The sequence below is a fragment of the Rattus norvegicus genome, chromosome 7 (assembly GCF_036323735.1).
Source record: "Rattus norvegicus strain BN/NHsdMcwi chromosome 7, GRCr8, whole genome shotgun sequence".
Lineage (NCBI taxonomy): Eukaryota > Metazoa > Chordata > Mammalia > Rodentia > Muridae > Rattus > Rattus norvegicus.
The window spans coordinates 123,494,052-123,513,399 of NC_086025.1; the positions used below are offsets into that span (position 1 = coordinate 123,494,052).

Here is a 19,348-nt window from a genome sequence, read left to right on the forward strand (position 1 = left end):
AATGCGGACCTACTGGATGGGTAAGGAAAAAGCACAGGTCTATACAGGTTTAATACTCTTTTGGGAAGCAATAGAAATGGATGGCACATAACTTGTGCATCTGAATGGTAAAAATAATGGAACAGAGGCCCGAGAGTTCATTGTGCAGATAAAATGGCGAGTAATGTAAGAGTCGCAGTTTGGTGGTTCGGTTCTGACACTTCTCTCAGCACACCCTCTGTCTAAGGCGTAAATTGCCTTGAGGTGCAGTTTGTGCAGCTGTTGACATGCGTTTGAGTCTGTGTAACATGCTCCTCAGATTTCCCACTGCCCCACACCTACTAGCAACTCAAAACATTAGGTGGTTACAGCAAACGTTTCACAAGGGCCAAGAGCTTGAGCCCAGCTTTGAATGAATCACGGTGTTCTATTATGCATTCGGTCTTCATTCTCAATGAGGAGATGAGACTTTCCCAATCTTACATGGAGACTCAAGGCTATATATTTTCCCCAACTATTCTTCTCAGCCACAAGGACGATGCATTAGAGAGGTCATTTCATCCCTGGAGTCCAGTCCCACACTATGGAAATGCGTTATCGTTTAGACAAGAGGGCATACTCTCGTCAGTACAAGGAAAATAACGTTGATGTCTTGATGTTTGACCAGAAGGAACAAATAGTGATTGTATTGACTGTTGTCTTTTGGGCTGAAGAATGAAGGTAAACAAAAAAGAAATGTGTTGGCTAATAAAATAGACCAGCATACACGTTTAGGATCAGTAAAGGTAATTATGAGACTCCGCCACTCCCAGGAAATACACAGAAGACAGCTATCCTTTTAAAGATTTTTAATAGGTACTTAAAAATGGACAGTTCATATCACAGTTACGGAACTGTGATCCTGTTAGCTATGAGGAGTATGCATTTTTTTCCAGTAAAACAGTTTCATGCTTATAAAAGTCACCGAAGGTCAAGTTGTGGCAAGAGCACGTACAATAGGACCAATCCAAGTAGCAAAGAGGGGGAGGCAGAGAGGTTAGAAAGCAGTCACACCGTTGACACGAAAAGAACAACGAATACACATTTCTGTATTTTGAAGGCAATTCACAATCATTTCCAGGAATTCTGTGAGAATTTAAGGCCATTTGTTCTAAAGAAATGTAGACATGACTTCACAAAACTGTAGTTTGTATAAAAACTGTACATTGAAAACTATTTAGAATTGATTGTGAGCAGGCAGATCAGGGCGGAGGGGTGGGCTATTTCACACACAGGCAGGTCGGGCCACAGGGGTGAGTTTATTTCACAAATGTGTTGTGCGCTGAGTCACGGGGTCGTGTACGTGGAACTGAGGATTCACAAGAGACTTCAGCCTGTGAAACCCGTGAGTCGAGGTGGGAGGGTGAGAACGCAAATCCCGAGCGAGAGAGGCAGTATCCCTTTGAATTAAAATATCTAGACAGGATACAACGTAATACAAGGTTCAAAATACCTGCTACATGGTTTGGAGTTACAGTCTTGGTTTTACTCATTAAATGATAGCATCGTAAGGATGGTGGTTTTGATACAACGTGTATTCTGTGCATTAACAGTTCACAATGTTTGCCTGTTTGTTGCTTCTAGTTTGCATTGCGAAAGACAAATTGACCGCAGTCTAAATTTAAACCCAAAGGCCATGAAAAGATGCATATTACAGGGCCTCATCTGTTTATAAATAGAAACTCCCGCTATTGGCCAAAACTGATGACGGGTATTAATCGTGAAGGAGATTGCCTTAGTGATCTACCTCCTTCTCTTCCCTCACTCATACTGCAAGTGTCCAGACAGTCATTCAAAGAGATATTGCTCCTGTGGTTATAGCTATTGCAATTTAGAAGACAAAGGATTCAATATTTAAAACTTAGTCTTAAGAACAGTTATAAAAGTATTGAAATTTAAAAAGTAGTAACGTGTAAACATCGACACAGAGACTGCCGGCCTATATATGTAGCAGTCAAGGACAACATTTGTGTTAAAAACGTAGCTTGTGCTTTTTCCCAATAATACATTGGAAATGGACTATTCCGTCGAGAACAAAACAAAAAAAATATATTCAAAAATTAGAGAAGACATCTCTACTTCGCTTCAAGCATTTAAACCATTATTTCCCCGGTTGCTCATGCAACAACCATATTTACAGTTTTGGTTTAGGAAGAGAATTAATTTTGGATCCAAGAAAGCACATTTTCCCCAGTACTGCTGAAACCACGCTGAGAAAGTCCCCTTCCCTGGTTCATAGCAGAGCACCAGGATCAAAGAACAGGCTTCGCAGTTCTGACTGGCGTGTGAGGGACGTCGGCATCAGGATGCGGTCATATCTGCGTCTGCAGCACGTGTGTGGGAGGGGTGTAGGGCGGAGGTGCGGGCGATGGCTTAATTCCTCTGGCTCTCATGTAGGAGAGGAACTGCTCAGGGATCTCAGCTAAGACATCTTTGGCCAGTCTAGCCATGCTCAGGATGTGGTTTCCACTTCGGTCAATATAATCCCTGAATGGCACAAACTAGAACAGAGGGGGAAAAAAATGATTCTTACAACTTTCAGCTATTAATGTTGACAGACAGAAAAACGGCACGTGCGGATAGTAAAATTTCTTTTTTCAACATTTTACTTTTGCGAGTGGTTTTCGAGACAGGATCTCGCTAGCCTGGGATTCTCCCGCTTCAGTTTGGGGATATCAGGTGTGCATTACCATGTCTGGCTTATTTTCATCTTCGGCTGCCAATTTGACTCAACCTAGAGCCATCTGAGGGAGTCTCAAATGAGGGAATGCCCAAATGAGATTGGCCGTCGGCCACGGCTGTAAAGGAATTTCTTGATTGAGGATTGAAGTGGGCGGACCCATCCCACCGTGGGTGGTACCGTTCCTAGGCTGTGTGGGGAAGCCGGTTGAGTGACCCAGACACTGAGCCAGCAAGCAGAATCCCTGCTTGGATTCCTGGCCGGACTTCCATCAGAGACGAAACTGACCTGAAATTATAAACCCAACAAATCCTCTCCTCCTCATACTTGCTTCGTGTCAGAGTATGTTGTCCCAGCAACAAGGAGAATCCCGAGTGCCCCGGATGATCAATACACATCCTACCTTTAAAATATATTTGTCACTACATCTGACTATCACAGCAATCAGATCCTCATAATGTGCGTTTAGCAAAGAGGATGCGATTCTCTCCTTGTGCCTTGCTTTGGGGCACTTCCTAACTGAAGCCCAACATCCGGGGACATTTAACTTCTACGGAGCCTATTTTCCTGTCAAGTAATGCTAGCCCATGCCTGATACGGTTTTGATATAAAAGTTAGCTAATGTGGAAAATGGAGAGATCTTACATTTTTCCACATAGAAAACAGCACACATAACTGAGGAGTCCTAAACACATTATATTTAATTGTAGTGAGAACATCACACCCTAACTTTTAAATAGGAAAAGCACACAGTACCTACGGTGGGAACTTGGACCCCAGGACAGCATACACTCGTGTGTGATTTGTGAACGCAAAAGATCTCAGCATGACATACTGGAATCATTCTTACTGGAATGATATGATTATTTTCATATTTAAATGTCATTGCTTTGCCTTTATCTAACCATTATACAGCAGCCCTTATCAGTTCTACACCTGTGTGCTCGGCCAAGGGACCGTCCGGGTCCATTGTCATTTGGAACGGTAACTTAGTTAATAAACACAGTAGTACTGAGTACAGCAGTTCAATTTCTCTATAAGGAATAATTCTGGAAGCAGCTTGGAAATGTTGAAATAATTCAGGATGTGACTAGTTTATAAGCACATCAGTCTTCGGCCTTGAAATAAAAAGAAGAGAGAAGACGTAATTAATTTAGGATGAGAATAATTTCTGCATATAGGATTTATGTATAAATGTGTGTGTATGTATGTGTGTATATATAGATATGTGTGTGTGTGTGTGTGTGTGTGTGTGTGTGTGTTTAAATAAATGTCTTTCTTTCAGAGAGACCAAGAACATCCCCTTTTCATATTGTAGTGTAACTTTGACAAACGTGTTCTGAAAACTCTCTTTGGATGGGAGCCATTATTCAAAGCATACTTCAAGAATTCAACTCTTATTTGTGCACTCAAAACAACCCAGCTGCTATAAGGAAAATGGGTTAAAAAGAGAGAAGACCGAATAGCGGGTGTAATTTTGATGGCACGAGCAACCGCTTCTGCTCCGTTCACTTTCTACAGACTCTAACTCAGCTTTCAGACACGTGACAGACAGAAGGCTTCGCTCACCCCTGAAGGCTGCTAAGCCAGGACAGGAGAGAAAGCTCACACTGTGTTCAACCTTAATGAGGAGAGCGTGGGAGGGCATGACTTTGTAATGACTTTGTATAAGTCCCATTTCTTCACTAAAGGCCAGAGGTCACTGTAAACAAAAACTTGGAGGTGCAAAGAAACAAGGCAAATTCTGTTTTTCTCTCTCATTTAATCTAAATCAATAATTAAAATAATTTAATTTTTTAATTTAAAAAAACATTTAAGCCTTTTTAGCGAGCACTATAAGACAGGCTTATTCTCTCTCTCTCTCTCTCTCTCTCTCTCTCTCTCTCTCTGAAGATAAAATTACTTTTTTATTAGCATGGGCTTTCTTATGCATGTCCTATTTGTTATATGTGTATAGACATGCATACAACTTAATTCACCACATGCTTTATTGGCATTTTTTCTACTTCTGTTTTATTAAAAATGTATTTTTTTCCTCATACGATGTATCCTGATTACTGTGTTATCTCCTTCTGCGCTTCCTCCTGCTCCTGCCCACCTCTCCTCATTAACTCATAGAGACTGTGGGCACACGCACAGGGCTTGCACAGGTCTATACCAGATGGTGTCCTAGAGCAGAGAGAAGACGTGGACAAAGGCTTCCATCCTTAACCTAGATGCTATCCTCAATCGTTAACCACCTGCAAGGAAAAAATTTGTTTTCCTCAAGGGAGTCTCAGTGGGGAAACAAACTATGCTTAGGGTAGGCTGTGTGCCCAGCAGTAGATGCCCCCCCCCCAAAAGGAGCTCAATGGTATCTTTGGTTCTTTGTCTCATAATATTATGTCAGGGATTTTTTTCTTTTAATTTTATCCTTTTAATTTTTATAATTACACACACACACACACACACACACACACACACACACACACACACACACACACACACCTCTCTACAGGTCCTTCCCATATATATCTTGGCTTCCGGCTTTGCATTTTAACGGGCTTCCAGTTGGAGCATGCAAACAAATGGGTTTCCTGTCTTTTATCAGTTTCTTCTGTACTCTTAAGCTCTTTTACTTCAGCTTGGGTTTTGAGAATTTTGCCCTATTCTAGAAGTATCAGAACTCTTAGGAGCCTGTTTATAAACAATGAATAAAACAACAACAAAATACACGTAAGATTTTTATCCCTGGATTAAAATTCATCCTTTCTAACTCAAGTTTCTTAGATAGCCACTCCCTTTGATATGTCACCCGAGCCCCAGTGGAGAGCCCTGTCAGAGAAAGTCATTGCTACCAATAGGGTTTTCACTCATCATGAAAGTATGTCGAGAGTAGGAAAAAAAGCTGAGAGCTTTCTACTTGCTAATCCTGAATTATCTCAATGTTTCCCCGAGGGGCATTTGTTCTTCCATCCCGCTGCCAGGTACATTGTCAGCAAGCAGGGAAATGCCAACAGCTCCCCACTGTCATTACCTCTTGTCACATCAACTTGACAGCTCTCAGGGCAAAAGATCCTTTAGTTGTTTTGCCCATATCCTCCGACCCTGACATTTCGCTACTCAGATCACCCTCTATTCTATGATCTAATCTCTCGTTTCCGAACACTCAGCTGGGGACATTTGGTTAAGAAAATAAATAAAGCAAAACCAATCCCCACATATGGTAAAGGCACTCCACCATCTCTGAACTCAGAGCCTTAAACAGGTACGTTAAGAAAGCACTGTCCACAGTGTGCTGACATAACCTATCGGTACAGCGAATACAGTGGACGTGGGTGTTAAGTATTCTGCTCTGCAGAAAACATGACATGCGTGGGGTTCCGTGTCTTCTTTCGACTCTTCCCCTATGTCATGTCCCCGGTGTGGAGGGACATTCCTCACAGCTGCTCCGGATGAATGTGTTTGCCTATCTGTGAGAACAAATTTGAACGTGTTCAGGCCAGTTGGCTTTTAGTTGATGTCTACTCAATTGCGTTTGATTTGTCTACAGGGTAGAACTCCATTCGTGCGTTTTCAAGTCTAAGACTTCAAGGCTCTTATGTCCCTTTTAGTGGGAAATATAATTTAATTTTTTTTAAAGGAAACGAAAGGCTGGCCGGCAGCTTCATGCAGCCAGGAAAAATGGCACTGCATGTAATGCAATGGACAAGTCATAGCACAACAAGCATCCTCTGTATCTACTGAACTATGAAAATAAGCACTGCAGGAACTCATCCTGCCTACTGTAAATACAAGACAGAGTCTCCCGGTAAACGGGATACGATCTCACGCAAGACGGTCAAATCAAGGCACAGCTGCTATAAACTAAAGACCGGCAAAATGCCTGCCCTACTGACACTGTGCTGGTACCTAGCAGTGAGATGGTTTCTGCTTAGGGATTAAATATAATATGTTATATTAATTTGACTGAAGAGGAAACTGAAGCTTAGAAAACTTAACTTAGGGGCTGGAGAGATGGCTCAGTGGTTAAGAGCACCGACTGCTCTTCCAGAGGTCCTGAGTTCAATTCCCAGCAACCACATGGTGGCTCACAAGCATCTGTAATGGGATCCGATGCCCTCTTCTGGTGTGTCTGAGGACAGCGACAGTGTACTCATATCAATCAATCAATCAATCAATCAATCAATAAATAAATAAAAGAAAGTTTAACTTAGCAAGGCCAAGCACCAGTCATTGTTGCCTCTGACTCTGACATGTCAGATTCTACAGTTATGTGGAAAGATGGCTGCTCAGAATTTTATGTTAGTATAGAGATATATTATGATAGAAGTCAATTTTGGAATCAGAACTTGATTTATAGTCAAAATAACTCTGTGTGGCTTACTTAATTCTCCCTCTTGGATGGTAGTTGTTTCATATGGAAGGGAGTGGAGCGAAAGAAAGGGGGACGGACACAGTTCAAGGCAGAGGGCTTCTACCTGCACCAGCGAAAGGTGAGCGACCCAGCTAAATGACAAGGCAGACTAGAAGGAAGTGTGTGCTGTAAAGACAGACAGGATGTGGCTTTCAGTGTGTTTAGCAAAAGAGGAAAACTGAGGTCAGGCTGTGGAGACGTTTATGTGGCCCAGATGAGCAGTAAAGAATTGTCTAAGACATTTTAGGATTGCATCTAGTTTCTGGCTTCTGCTGGTCAGCTGGGGATTATGGGCAAGAAGTAACTGAAATGAGATTTACTTTTAAAAAAATATAGTAATCAAGTGTCGGTCATAATGTTAACTAAGGGGTCAGTGATGAAATGCTACGGGTCTTAGCCTGCCTAGACCTATGTAGAGCATGTAACAGACTCAAATATTCTGCGCAAATGCAGAAGCTGCTTAATACCTGACAACATAAGAAAACGTCAAACTACTGTCCCCAACTTCCAGCTGAATATCAGCTACATTCTGTAAGATATAGCCTTCATTTTTCCAAACTGAGAGACCTGAGGATTTATTAGTAATGTATCTAATAACTTGATCAGCTTAAGAGTAAAATAGTCTGCAAGAAAACCAGAGCCTACACAGCATTTATTCTGCCTTCTGATGCTATTTTACTGGCTTGTTCAGACTATTTTTTTTGAACAATGGAAGATACAAAATATTATCCTACTGTTGGCAACACTCAATGTTTCCATATAAATAACCGATCTACAAATATTTCAGCAGAACATGGAAAACTTTGAGAGCAGATCCATAATGTGATTCAAGGTGGTAAGGAGAGATGATTCATGGATATGACTGGAATGCGTTTTGCAAAGGTGAATTTAGGAACTTGTCTGTGAAATTAGAGGAGTGTATAAAGTCCCCTCCCTGTATTCAGAAATGTAAGAAAAGACGTTTTCATCCAGGGGCTCCTAATTCCAGGGTACATGTCAATCTCTTGTTTAGTATCTTTAAGACTCCTTCATTCTTCTTAAAGTTGGGGTTTATGTGGCAAATCTTGAGTCTCTCTCAAGGTAAGTTTGATTTCTCAGTGCCACAGTCGTGATAGACTTGCCTCAGAAACTAGGGTTTTCAAAAAGAGGAGATTTCCCTAAATACGTAACTTGTATCTGAATGAACTTAGGCCAATGGATCACAGAGTTTTATGCATACTACAACCTCAGAGAAAAATCAAAGACAAAGGAGCTTGGACTCTACCGACAATAGACGAGGCTAGAAGAGCCTACCCACTGTGCTTTCATGGACCATCTGGGCCTAATCTCAGTCAGTATCCCTTTGCCACCAGTCCATTGGGAGACATGGCAGTTCTTATTTTCACAAATGTCAATAGGTATGGTTTTGTGGTAACAGCATAAAGTAATGGCCCTTTAAAAAGAAGTTTTGGTGAGGTGACCAGCCTTGATTCCTCAGGGATAACGTTGTGTTGCCTCTCTCAAACACTCATTTTGACGGAACAAGCTATGAGATTCCCTTGTTGATTTTATAAAGAAGCTTCACCATGGCAACAGAGCACATCCTGAAGTCCTTCACATATGAATTTCCTCTCAGTGATTTGATTTTTGGAAAGTGTGGGCTGGACATTATGTAGGGCTTTCAGATAAAGTAAAATAACTTGGACCCATCATTATGATGATGAGGTTAAGGCAAATAATTATGTGTCTAATTATGGAGATGAGCACCGTGAGACACTTAAATGATGCATCCCCACGGCCTCTTCCTCAGCTACTTTTGGCTGAATTATTCACTTTATGTGTTTGTGCCTTTTACCTTATGCCTCGTAGAGAAGTTGAAATCATATTTATTTATCTTTTAGAACAATTATAGTAAAATTGTCTTGGTGTTAAGATGTAATTTTATTGATTTGGGAGGAGTAATTTACAATCCTTTTAGTATTTCTAATTAGTACTATTAATGATTAGGAATTATTATTTCTTTATTGCATTGCTGCAGATCAAACCCAATAGAGTTTAGCATCAAGTTCTCTAGCACAGAGAGACACCACGATCCTGGTATTTATCAGCTTGTGGCATTTTCTCCCCATAATCATACTAATCATCATTTTGTTTGGCTACTCCTGGGATGTACGTCAGGGACACATTTTATGTAGATTGTCTCACGTCACTTCACAAGGCTGCTCATCGCTCAGAACATAGAAAATTAGTTTGTCCAAGTTATCACAAGTTAGAATTTGCATCCCGTTCTATGGGATGCCAAATTGTAGTTTTTACAGTAGTTACACTAGGAGTAAGCATACAGGAAATTATTTAGAAATCATATTGGTGACCACTGTTTGTGCCCATAAAATGTGCATACCACGCCCTTAAATGGACTGAGGCTTGACTGCTGCCTCCTTAAGAAGGCATATATCACAAAATCCTTCCTCTTTTGCATCTTAAAAGACGCACACACTCTAAGTAAAGCATGCATAGATTTGGTTGTACTAACTCCCTTCTCACAGTGACAATTGTTAACTGATCGTTTTCTTCTTCTTGCTCCCCAAACAGCAGGCCATACTTAGTTAAGTAATTTTCTCAAACATTTTCTACATGTAAAATTTGTAGATAATAAATCATTTATATGCCATGGACCATAAATTCATTTATGTACAGCTCATTTCTATATATAGTTTTAACACGCATGTTTTCACGTTTCCAACCGTAATCCTAGAAAATTCTAACAATGGTTATAATTTTTTAAATGTTTTATTAAACAGTTTATTTTTGTATATAGCATGTTTTTAAGTGGTCCATCTACATGAAGACTAATATGTTTACAGCTTCCTGTTTTACTAAAGATCATGATCAACATTTCTCATAAGAGTAGATTAGGAAAAGATAACTATTGATACTTGCTCTTTACATAGAGTGAACCTGAGACAGAAGAAAAAGCAATTCCATACAGATTCTAGTCCCTGATGTTTAAGGTATACCTCATAGACAAGAGACCAACTAAGCTAATGGAACCCAGCATTCCTAATTGCCATTCAAGTTGCTTCTTCTCAACGAAGGAGACAGACAACGTTTATTTCAATCCTTACCTGTACAATGTCTCTTTCGGCATATTTCCCTCTGGAGGAAACTCTCACATCATCCCCATCCAGTTCAACCATTGCTTGAAAAGGAAATACAGTCGTTAATTGAATACAATGTAGTGAAATCAAACTGTGAACCAAGAAATCACTAGGTATGTGTGCAGCAGGACACCCCTGTGACGTCCCAGGAAGGGGCCGACAATCTTCATTTCTTTAACCATTGTCTCCAAACAGCCTATGGAGTACACCATCTACTGCTGACGAGAGCCATGAGTATGAATGACTCCCTGGAAGTCAGAGGAGTCAGTGCACTGGGGAGAGCGCTCTGATTCTATCTTTCCATCTCATTTAACAGCCCACAGGATCTAAACCTGGGCTTATGCTTAAATGATCAAATGGGCATGTGGCGCTAAACCCATCAATTTTAATATTTTTCTAATCTGAGAAACAGCTGCAATTACTATCTTCAAGTTGAACCTCACACTTGCTGACATTTCAAGCCCACACTGCCCACGTTTTACTTCATAGATCACTGCAAAAACAAAGTGGCATTTATTCGGGTCCCAGATAAAGTATGTTTTTTTGTGATGGATGATAATTCTGCGAGTTGAGAAATAATTTCAACATTGGCTGCCACAGCTGGTATTCACAAATCCTGTCCAAAGAGAGCAGCTGCTGATGTCTGATGCTGCAATTAGAAAGATCTCCCAGAGTTTATTAAGTTTGCTGTGAGAATTCTCTAAATAATTAATTGTATGAGTGAACTGGCTTGGGCTTGAAGTGTAATTCTATTACTGAAAATTCATTTTTCCCACACAGGACAATCAACAGACTCCAAAGAGGCCCCAGAAATTAGAGCACTGCTCAGCTAGAGCCCCATCTTCAACTGCAATCTTCCCTTCAGTCCCTGTAATGAATTTAGGTTGGGAAACACTGTTTTTGATTTATCTTTCTACATATGTTCATGAGTCAATGTTTTGGCTGAAGCACTACTAGTAATTATAATTAACAGATTTGCCTGTATACACAGTATATGCCTTAATTCTCGAAAATGTGTGTGTTCTACCAAGAATAATGCCAATACCTTATTCTTGGGTATGCTCACATATTTGAAACAAATAATTTCCAGTATCATCTGGGCTCATTTTTATAGTCAATCAGATCAGTTCCACTGCCATTGAATTTTGTTCTTTCCCGTGGTGGGGTTCTCTGTTTATAAAGATAATTCTATCAACTAACTAGAGGCTGGGCTCACATTCAATTAGCATATTGTGCTCATGTTAGTGTTTCAGCTGGCAACAAAACGATCCATCAACTTATCGCCGTTCTTTGAAAGTTGCCAACATTCTTCACCCACAAAATGTGTGTCCCTAGAATGTTCTTGGCCTTACAGACCAAGTCTCAATTTCTCTGTCAGTCTTACATAGTATTTTGAGGTACAAACTTTAATAAAAGGTCAGAGGTGACTGTTCAATTAATGTACAAACTAGAGGGAGGTGTCTTACTCAATGGTGGTCTTTTAATTTGTGCACGAGCTATACTTATACAGATAAGGACATTATACATAAACTCAGCCATACTCTCCAGCACAGGTCAAGCTGACAGAAGTGTAATGCCACAAGAATACCACTGAAATCTTGCCACTCACCATCAAATTCTGCAGGGCCAACACCTACTATAATTATTGACATGGGGAGCTTGGAGGCCTTTAGGAAGAAAACCATAATTAGATTTTAATTAAGACATTTAGTTCTTAAGAGAAAAAGAAAAGAAAATGCGTATAAACATTTCTGCAGACTTTGAATCTGGCTATTTTTACTTTTTATTTGCCAGTCCTTGAAATACCAATATTTAAAAAAAAAGCTTAAAAAAAAGAAAATCATTTCCTGATTTTTCTGACATTTTCACAGATGCTCATTAAGACAGTTCTTAATGACATATTCAAATTGTTATCTGAAGTAATTATCAGGGTGAATTATTATCAGAACTAACTCGTACAGCGAATTAGCAAGTGCAAACACATGGTAACTAAGCTATGTTTAACGTTATTCATTTATGCATTCAATATCGACGAGCTGTTGAGACTGAATATTTGATGTTACAACACGGGTTTCACCATATAAAGCACTTAAATTAGATTCTATTTAAGGTCCTGAGATGGGGCTGGGAAGATGGCTCAGTCCTAACGGCTCTTACTACAGACCCTGATGGACGGATGAACCCAGGGACTCATGATAGAAGAAGGAACTGACTTTTTCAAATTGTCCTCTAACCTCCACGTGTGCACTGTAAATGCCTGTCCATACACATATACACAAATAATACATATAAATGTTATTCTTTAAAACTTCAACACTTAGAATCAGTAACAGGCGCATAGCACACACAGAGGGAACATCTTGTGCTGGGAGTTGGTGGGCTATAAACAACTCTTTCTTAGTGCTGTGTCACTTTTTACCTAATTATGAATCATTAAGTCATTAAACCAAAGTGAAAACTAATAGTGCTCACTAGAAAGGAAACAGAAATTCAGCGTATGTGTAGGCAAAAAAGTGTTCCCTGCATGTACTGATTTTTTTTCTCCTATATATTTCTCTGTTACTAAAATTGTGAGGTCTGACAAGCAACCCATCTATTCAAATCGCTTTTAATTAGATATTACTCTATTCCAAACAATGCCAATGGTAGGCACAGAAAAGATTGGTAAACTGACGTAATTTTAAGCCTAGACTTTATAGCTAATTTTTGAAAGGAGATAATAACATCACTAACTAAACACCCCCGGGATTTTAATGCACAGGAGGCTTTAAACCAAGTGCAGAAGGAAAGAGTGACTACAGCATCTCCAAGGAGCCAGAATATTAGGACACGACAGGTCCTGCTCTTAAGAGTGTGCATGAGTACAAACCAGTCTACTGCTTAGAGAACAAATAAATCTTATGAGTGAAGGAAATCTCTCCCCTCCTGTCCTCATGTGCTGGTCTAAGTGTGTAATTGTTTCTGGATAAGTTAAGGATGGCATCATCTTCAATGGTGTGGCCATTCTGTTTCTCGGTGAAGTCAACCGAGAAAAAATAGGCTTCATTCTCAACCCAAGTGGTACTGTGGGGAGACCCCGGCACTACTCACGTTTACTATGGATTCTTTAGTCTGAGCCATATCTGAGATGACGCCGTCCGTCACAATGAGGAGCACAAAGTACTGGGAGCCATCTTTTACAGAGGATGCATATCTACAAAACAACAGGAAGATAAGAGCAGCATGTGAGACACGAGGACCTCCAGATGTGTACGGCGTAGCCAAACCAGCCTTCTACTATCGAGAAAATACTTATGCCTACACTGGAAGCCTCTGGTATACACACTTATGTACATATTTTTCTGAAATGACAAACAAAATTAACTACAGTGTTGGTGCCTGTCAGGACACCGAAACATTTAGCTGTCTGCCTCAGAAGTGGTTTCATTAACAAAGGATATCAGAATTTTTTTTTTTTGGTAAAAAGTAATATTTGGATATAGGTTTGAAAAAAAGACCTATTCTGACAGCAATGTATAATGTTTAAGCTCTTCAAAAATTAAGTCATCAGAACTTGATTTTCCTGAAAATTGTCACCGTAATATTTAATGTTAGCATTTGTCATTATGTGTATTAATTGTATGCATGGTACTCAGTGCATATGACATCATTTTGTAAATTTAAGCAGTGGTTAAATCATTACTTTGAACTGCACACAGGTCATCACCTGCTTAACACTGTGAATACATTAAATGTCACTGACGTGTACACACTGAAACAATCCTTTTATACATCACTGAGCCTTCACCTCAATAAAAAGAAAACGCCTTCACAGTTCTAAGTGTGCATGTGTGCACAAGTATGTATGTGTGTGTGCGTGCATGTATGTACAAGTATGTATGTGTGTGCATGTTTGTACAAGTATGTATGTGTATGTGCATGCATGTGTGCACAAGTATGTATGTGTATGCATGTGTGCACAAGTATATATGTATGTGTGCATGCATGTGTGCACAAGTATGTATGTGTATGTGCATGCATGTGTGCACAAGTATATATGTGTGTGTGCATGCATGTGTGCACAAGTATGTATGTGTGCAAGTTTGCACAAGTATGTGTGTGTACGTGCATGTGTGCACAAGTGTGTGTGTGTGTGTGTGTGTGTGTGTGTGTGTGTGTGTGTGTGTATGCATACTGGCACACATGTGTGGGCTTTCTCTCTGGCCTAGAGCTGGCCACATAAACTAGTTCATGTCCAGTAATGAGTGAGTCTTCCAGAGCTCTTAGGAGACAGGGAAGGAAACAAGAAGACTTGGGCCTGCGTCTCTAAAAAAATTAACCAGACCACAGAAAAAATGATTTAAAAGATGTATTGGGTGGCCAAAGAAATTACTCCCACCATGAAGGACCCTAACTGACCTGCTTGAACAGTTTGGATGCTGACAATCTATCGGAGCTGATTTGGAAATCATATGACTAAGAATATTTGCGAGTTTCTTAGGTACAAAAGAAACTAGTATCTACTCGTGCTATTTATAAGTGGGTGTTGACAGAGCTCACTCACTGACACTCGTAGAAGCAACTGACCATGAACACCAAGGATTCCACATCGGTATGGCAGCAAGACAAGCAATGGAGAACCCCAAACAGAGAAACCCATTATCCTTTCTACTTAAAAAATGAAACAACAACAAAAAAAAAAACCCACAATCTTAAAATTTCCAGCTGGAATTCAGTATTTAATATCTGAACAGTCATATCTTTAAAAAAAGAAAAAGCATCTATTACCAAGTATAATTCAAGTTTTATACTTTGTGTGATTAGTGTGAGGTATAATGTGATGGAAATAGCAATAGGAAAGCTTCTAGAAGCTCACTTCTTTCTATTTTAGACAAATCAAAGCTGCTAAAAATGGAAGCCTGCTAGCACATTGCAGAAGTGGAGTTTTATGAATGTAAACTCCAACTCTGAATGACTTAATCTCACTCAGCAGACAGGCTGTGCTCACGGGATGAAGAGAGGGGGATGACGGCCGAAGCAGATCACAGCAAACCTAAAACGTCTCTGTAGTTTGTCGTCCATCTTAAAATCCATAGAAACCCAGCCGTTTATAATACTTAGAAAATTTTAACACTTTATAACTAATGCTATGAAAGTGCGAGCATGTTTGAAAGGCTTGGTAAACTTAAAATTACTGTAAATTATATTTTCTATGAGAGCTGACCAATTTATTGTAGCACTTAATCAAAATACTAACTGAAAATTAATGTTTTGAAAACTACTCTATTTCTGTGTCATTTGCTCTATAATTGCGTCTTTTACTTGAAGAGTAAGTTTCAATTTCAGACAAAATCAATCTCATACTACTATTCTTTTTAATTTGGCCTCTTTGTAAAATACTTAGGATAAAAATAATTAATATATTTACAGGCGGTATGGAGAAGGAAGTTTCTGGTGAGCCACACTCCAGGCTCCTTTCAAGTGACAAGGAGACATGGGCTTGTAGATAAAATTACATTACAGAAGTTTCCTTCCTAATGGAGCCTTCAGTGAACTGGATAATTAACTCTTATTAAAGCCCATATCACTACCTGTTCTGGAGTACAGCCAATGTATAATTTATATGTTAATATGACTATGATAAATCTGAGAGGAAAATTAACTTTGTCAGAGTTACGGAGTTTAAGTATATCCATCTGACGTTTCTTTCCTGGTTCCTGGTGAATTTTACATAAAAGTTCAGAAATGGCTCACTCAGATTTGTGAAGTATTCTTCTAGCTTTTTGTTAGCTCCAAGGAACGCAGCAGGCATGAAGAAAAAAGAAATGGACTAGGGCACTTTTCGGTTGAGTAATTAGATTATCATATTTTACAATGGATTGGGCCCTCTTCTTAATATTGAGTAAAGGGAGACACACATTTAAACGTTTCATAATGAGAAAATTCTACATTGCAAAGTTGCCACCCAAAACTGCCTCTGTGATGAAGTGAGCAAGAGACTGTGCAAAAACGGGGAAGCGCGCTTTGTTTCCATCTGTGTTTATTGTTTTGTCTGTCTGTCTGTGTCTCTGTCTATGTACACATCTGTCTAGTGTGTATGGATATTTTGACTGTCTATGTAAATCTGTCTGCCTGCCTGCCTGCCTGTCTATGTACCTATCTATCCAATGTGGGTGGATATTTTGACTGTATGTGTACATCTGTCTGTCTGTCTGTCTGTCTGTCTGTCTGTCTGTCTGTCTATGTACCTATCTATGTAATGTGTGTGGATATTTTGCCTGTCTGTGTACTCTGTCTGTCTATGTAACGTGTATGAATATCTTGCCTGTCTGTGTACTCTGTCTGTCTGTCTATCTATGTACCTATCTATTAATGTGTATGGATGTCTTGCCTGTCTGTGTACTCTGTCTGTCTGTCTGTCTGTCTATCTATGTACCTATCTATTAATGTCTATGGATGTCTTGCCTGTCTGTGTACTCTGTCTGTCTGTCTGTCTATCTATGTACTATCTATTAATGTGTATGGATGTCTTGCCTGTCTGTGTACTCTGTCTGTCTGTCTGTCTATGTACCTATCTATGTAATGTGTATGGATGTTTTGCCTGTCTGTGTACTCTGTCTGTCTGTCTGTCTATCTATGTACCTATCTATTAATGTGTATGGATGTCTTGCCTGTCTGTGTACTCTGTCTGTCTGTCTGTCTATCTATGTACCTATCTATTAATGTGTATGGATATCTTGCCTGTCTATGTATCTATGCACTGAGGATACCGACAATAGGCATCGTCTGTACTGGGACTGGTGTGGGAAATGGTTTTGAGCTACCATGTGTGTGATAAGCATCAAACCCGTGTCTTCTAGAAGAGCAGCTAGTGTTCTAACCACCGAGCGACTTCTCCAGCCTTCTGCGTGTTTTTAACCTCCGTGGCGGAGCCTAAAGTCAAAGGTGCAAGATATAGCAACGCGTGTTTTTTTGGGTCTGGTTATTGTGGTTACTGGGTTTTAGTCCACATGAATGGTCATTGCACATGTATGTTGTATCTGCACAGCAATGCTGGTGCCTCCTGGAGCTCCAGTGAAGAACAAGAGTCAATCTGTGCTACGGCACGGAGGCTGTTGCCAGAGATGCCATCGTCTCAGCAACGATTCCTGATTCACTCTGATTTCACTGTCTGGAAATGTCCGCACAGATGGAAGGGATCAAAACAGGACGCATTTCTCAAATGATTTTGAGATTAGTTATGGAAAGCCCCGAAATAAAAATGTCAGCATCTAACAAGTGAAAAGTAAACTTAACTAGTTATCTAGATCCTACAATGTTCTCACCGTTGAATACAAACAAACAAACAGAGAAAGATGATGGATTGAAAATGGAGCGGGGTTACAGGAATTTCACTGTGAACAAGTGTGGGGGACGTGGCAGAATCAAAGCGATGACAGTGGTTCTCTGTGAGGGGAACGGGGCTAGACTAGTGGGATGGTAGCTAGAGGCCGGAACCTTCTGATGTCGGGTTAAGGCGCTTTTATTTAGATATACGTAAGGCATCAAGAGATGTTGAGATGTATTTTTTATGGTGTATGAAACAACCTTGAAATTTACTTTGTAAAAACCTCTGGGCGTGCATGGAATTGGAAGCAGGGCGCGTGAAGTCCAAAGGGACACAGAACCATAAATGCTGTGAATTTGATTTCTTTGCGCTTTCCTATTTTGTGTTTTTGACAACCCATTATTATCTCAAATCCAATTTGATACCTAGAAATCGGTCAAAAACTGAGCAATTGTACAGAATTGCTATTCCTCAAAAAGAATTAAAAATGCCGACAGATATTATATTATAACAGCCAAGCTTTCGCTCACGCAGGGAACTCCTGAAGGATACCGCAAGCAAACAGACGATACGGATACGTATTTGCTCCGACATAGGTACAAACAGGCTCGAATGGGGACATCTGATACTAGCATATCAGAAATCAGCCAGGAGACACCTTTCCCCACCTCTGGAGATATGGTGTATTGTATCTCCATTGGCCTCAAACTCGCTATGCACCTGAGTATTAATTACCTAAGCCTTCAGAACTATTGCTTCCTCTCCCAAGAGCTACGATTACACGAATGTTCCCCATACTCAGTTCGTGGGATGCTGGGGATATACAGAGGGCTTCGTGTATATTAGACAAGCACTCTAGCAGCTGAGTCCATCCATCCCAGTTGCCACTTAGCCCTTGCTGAGTGTTAATTTTTGGTATGGGATGCTGGGCCTATCTCCTGTTGAAATGCATTCACTAGAGAAGGAATATTCAACCTTTACAGGAGTGGAGCTTATGCACACGTTAACTAGGCTTTGAACAAAAAAATCAAACAGTTTTGTCTTTCAGCGGATGAAGCTTTTGGACAATGATTTTCGATCAGCCAGAAATTACCTATCTTAAAAAAGTATTAGAACTAAATTAAACATAATTTTAAAGGTAAAGAAAATGGGAAAAGCATTTTAAGACATTTATATTAAAAAGTGGTGAGATAGGAGTTCTTACTGTCCTAGAAAGAAAAGGTCATAAAAATCTACCTTTGTCTGTTTTCTTCCATTTTAAGTATAACATTAAATAATGATTAGATTGTGGCGTATTTTTAAATACAGGAGCTGAAACATTTTGCTAACAGTAACTTCTGTGTTTGAGATTTGGCAAGTGTCGAGCTTCACGTAGGAATGACAATAGCTTGTTGCAGAAACTGTAGAAGCGTTGTTTTATTGTGTTGAACTTTAATCCGTCTCATTTTGCTTTGCATGCATGTGGTGTGTGTGAGCGAGGTGTGCTCACCTGTGGAAGTGGAGTGGAGGTCAGGAACTGATGTCACGTGTCACCTAACTCATTTGGCACATTTCCTCTTTGACACAGAATCTCTCACTGAGCCTAGAGCTCACTGGTCTAGCTAGGATGCTGCCCAATGAACTCCAAGCATCCTCTAGTCTCTCAATCCCACCCTTAGCACTGGGGCTGCCGACACGAATCATGGTTCTAGAGGTTAGAACTCAGGCCCACATATGTACATGAACAGCAAGTACTTTATATCTCCCTAGTCCAGTACTATGCTTTAAATAGAAGTGGAGAAGCATATAAAATTTTTTTATATCTAAATTTA

General features: G+C 40.0%; 1 protein-coding gene across 4 annotated transcripts in view; it reads right to left on the minus strand.

Annotated features, from left to right (window-relative positions):
* Positions 1–812: 812 nt before the first annotated feature.
* Cpne8 (copine 8) overlaps positions 813–19,348 on the minus strand; it is a 174,197-nt gene continuing 155,661 nt past the window's right edge. Inside the window, exons 14-17 of one of the 4 annotated variants that reach the window (XM_063263951.1) lie at positions 13,322–13,424; positions 11,841–11,898; positions 10,199–10,272; positions 813–2,519 (exon numbers count right to left, since the gene is read on the minus strand). In XM_063263951.1, coding sequence (XP_063120021.1) covers positions 2,331–2,519; positions 10,199–10,272; positions 11,841–11,898; positions 13,322–13,424 — 424 coding nt within the window. In that variant the 3' untranslated portion in view covers positions 813–2,330. Of the gene's footprint in view, positions 2,520–3,383; positions 3,817–5,134; positions 6,813–10,198; positions 10,273–11,840; positions 11,899–13,321; positions 13,425–19,348 lie in introns of those variants that run through there. The other 3 variants (NM_001108750.1, XM_039079639.2, XM_063263950.1) reach the window with 3 other exon arrangements.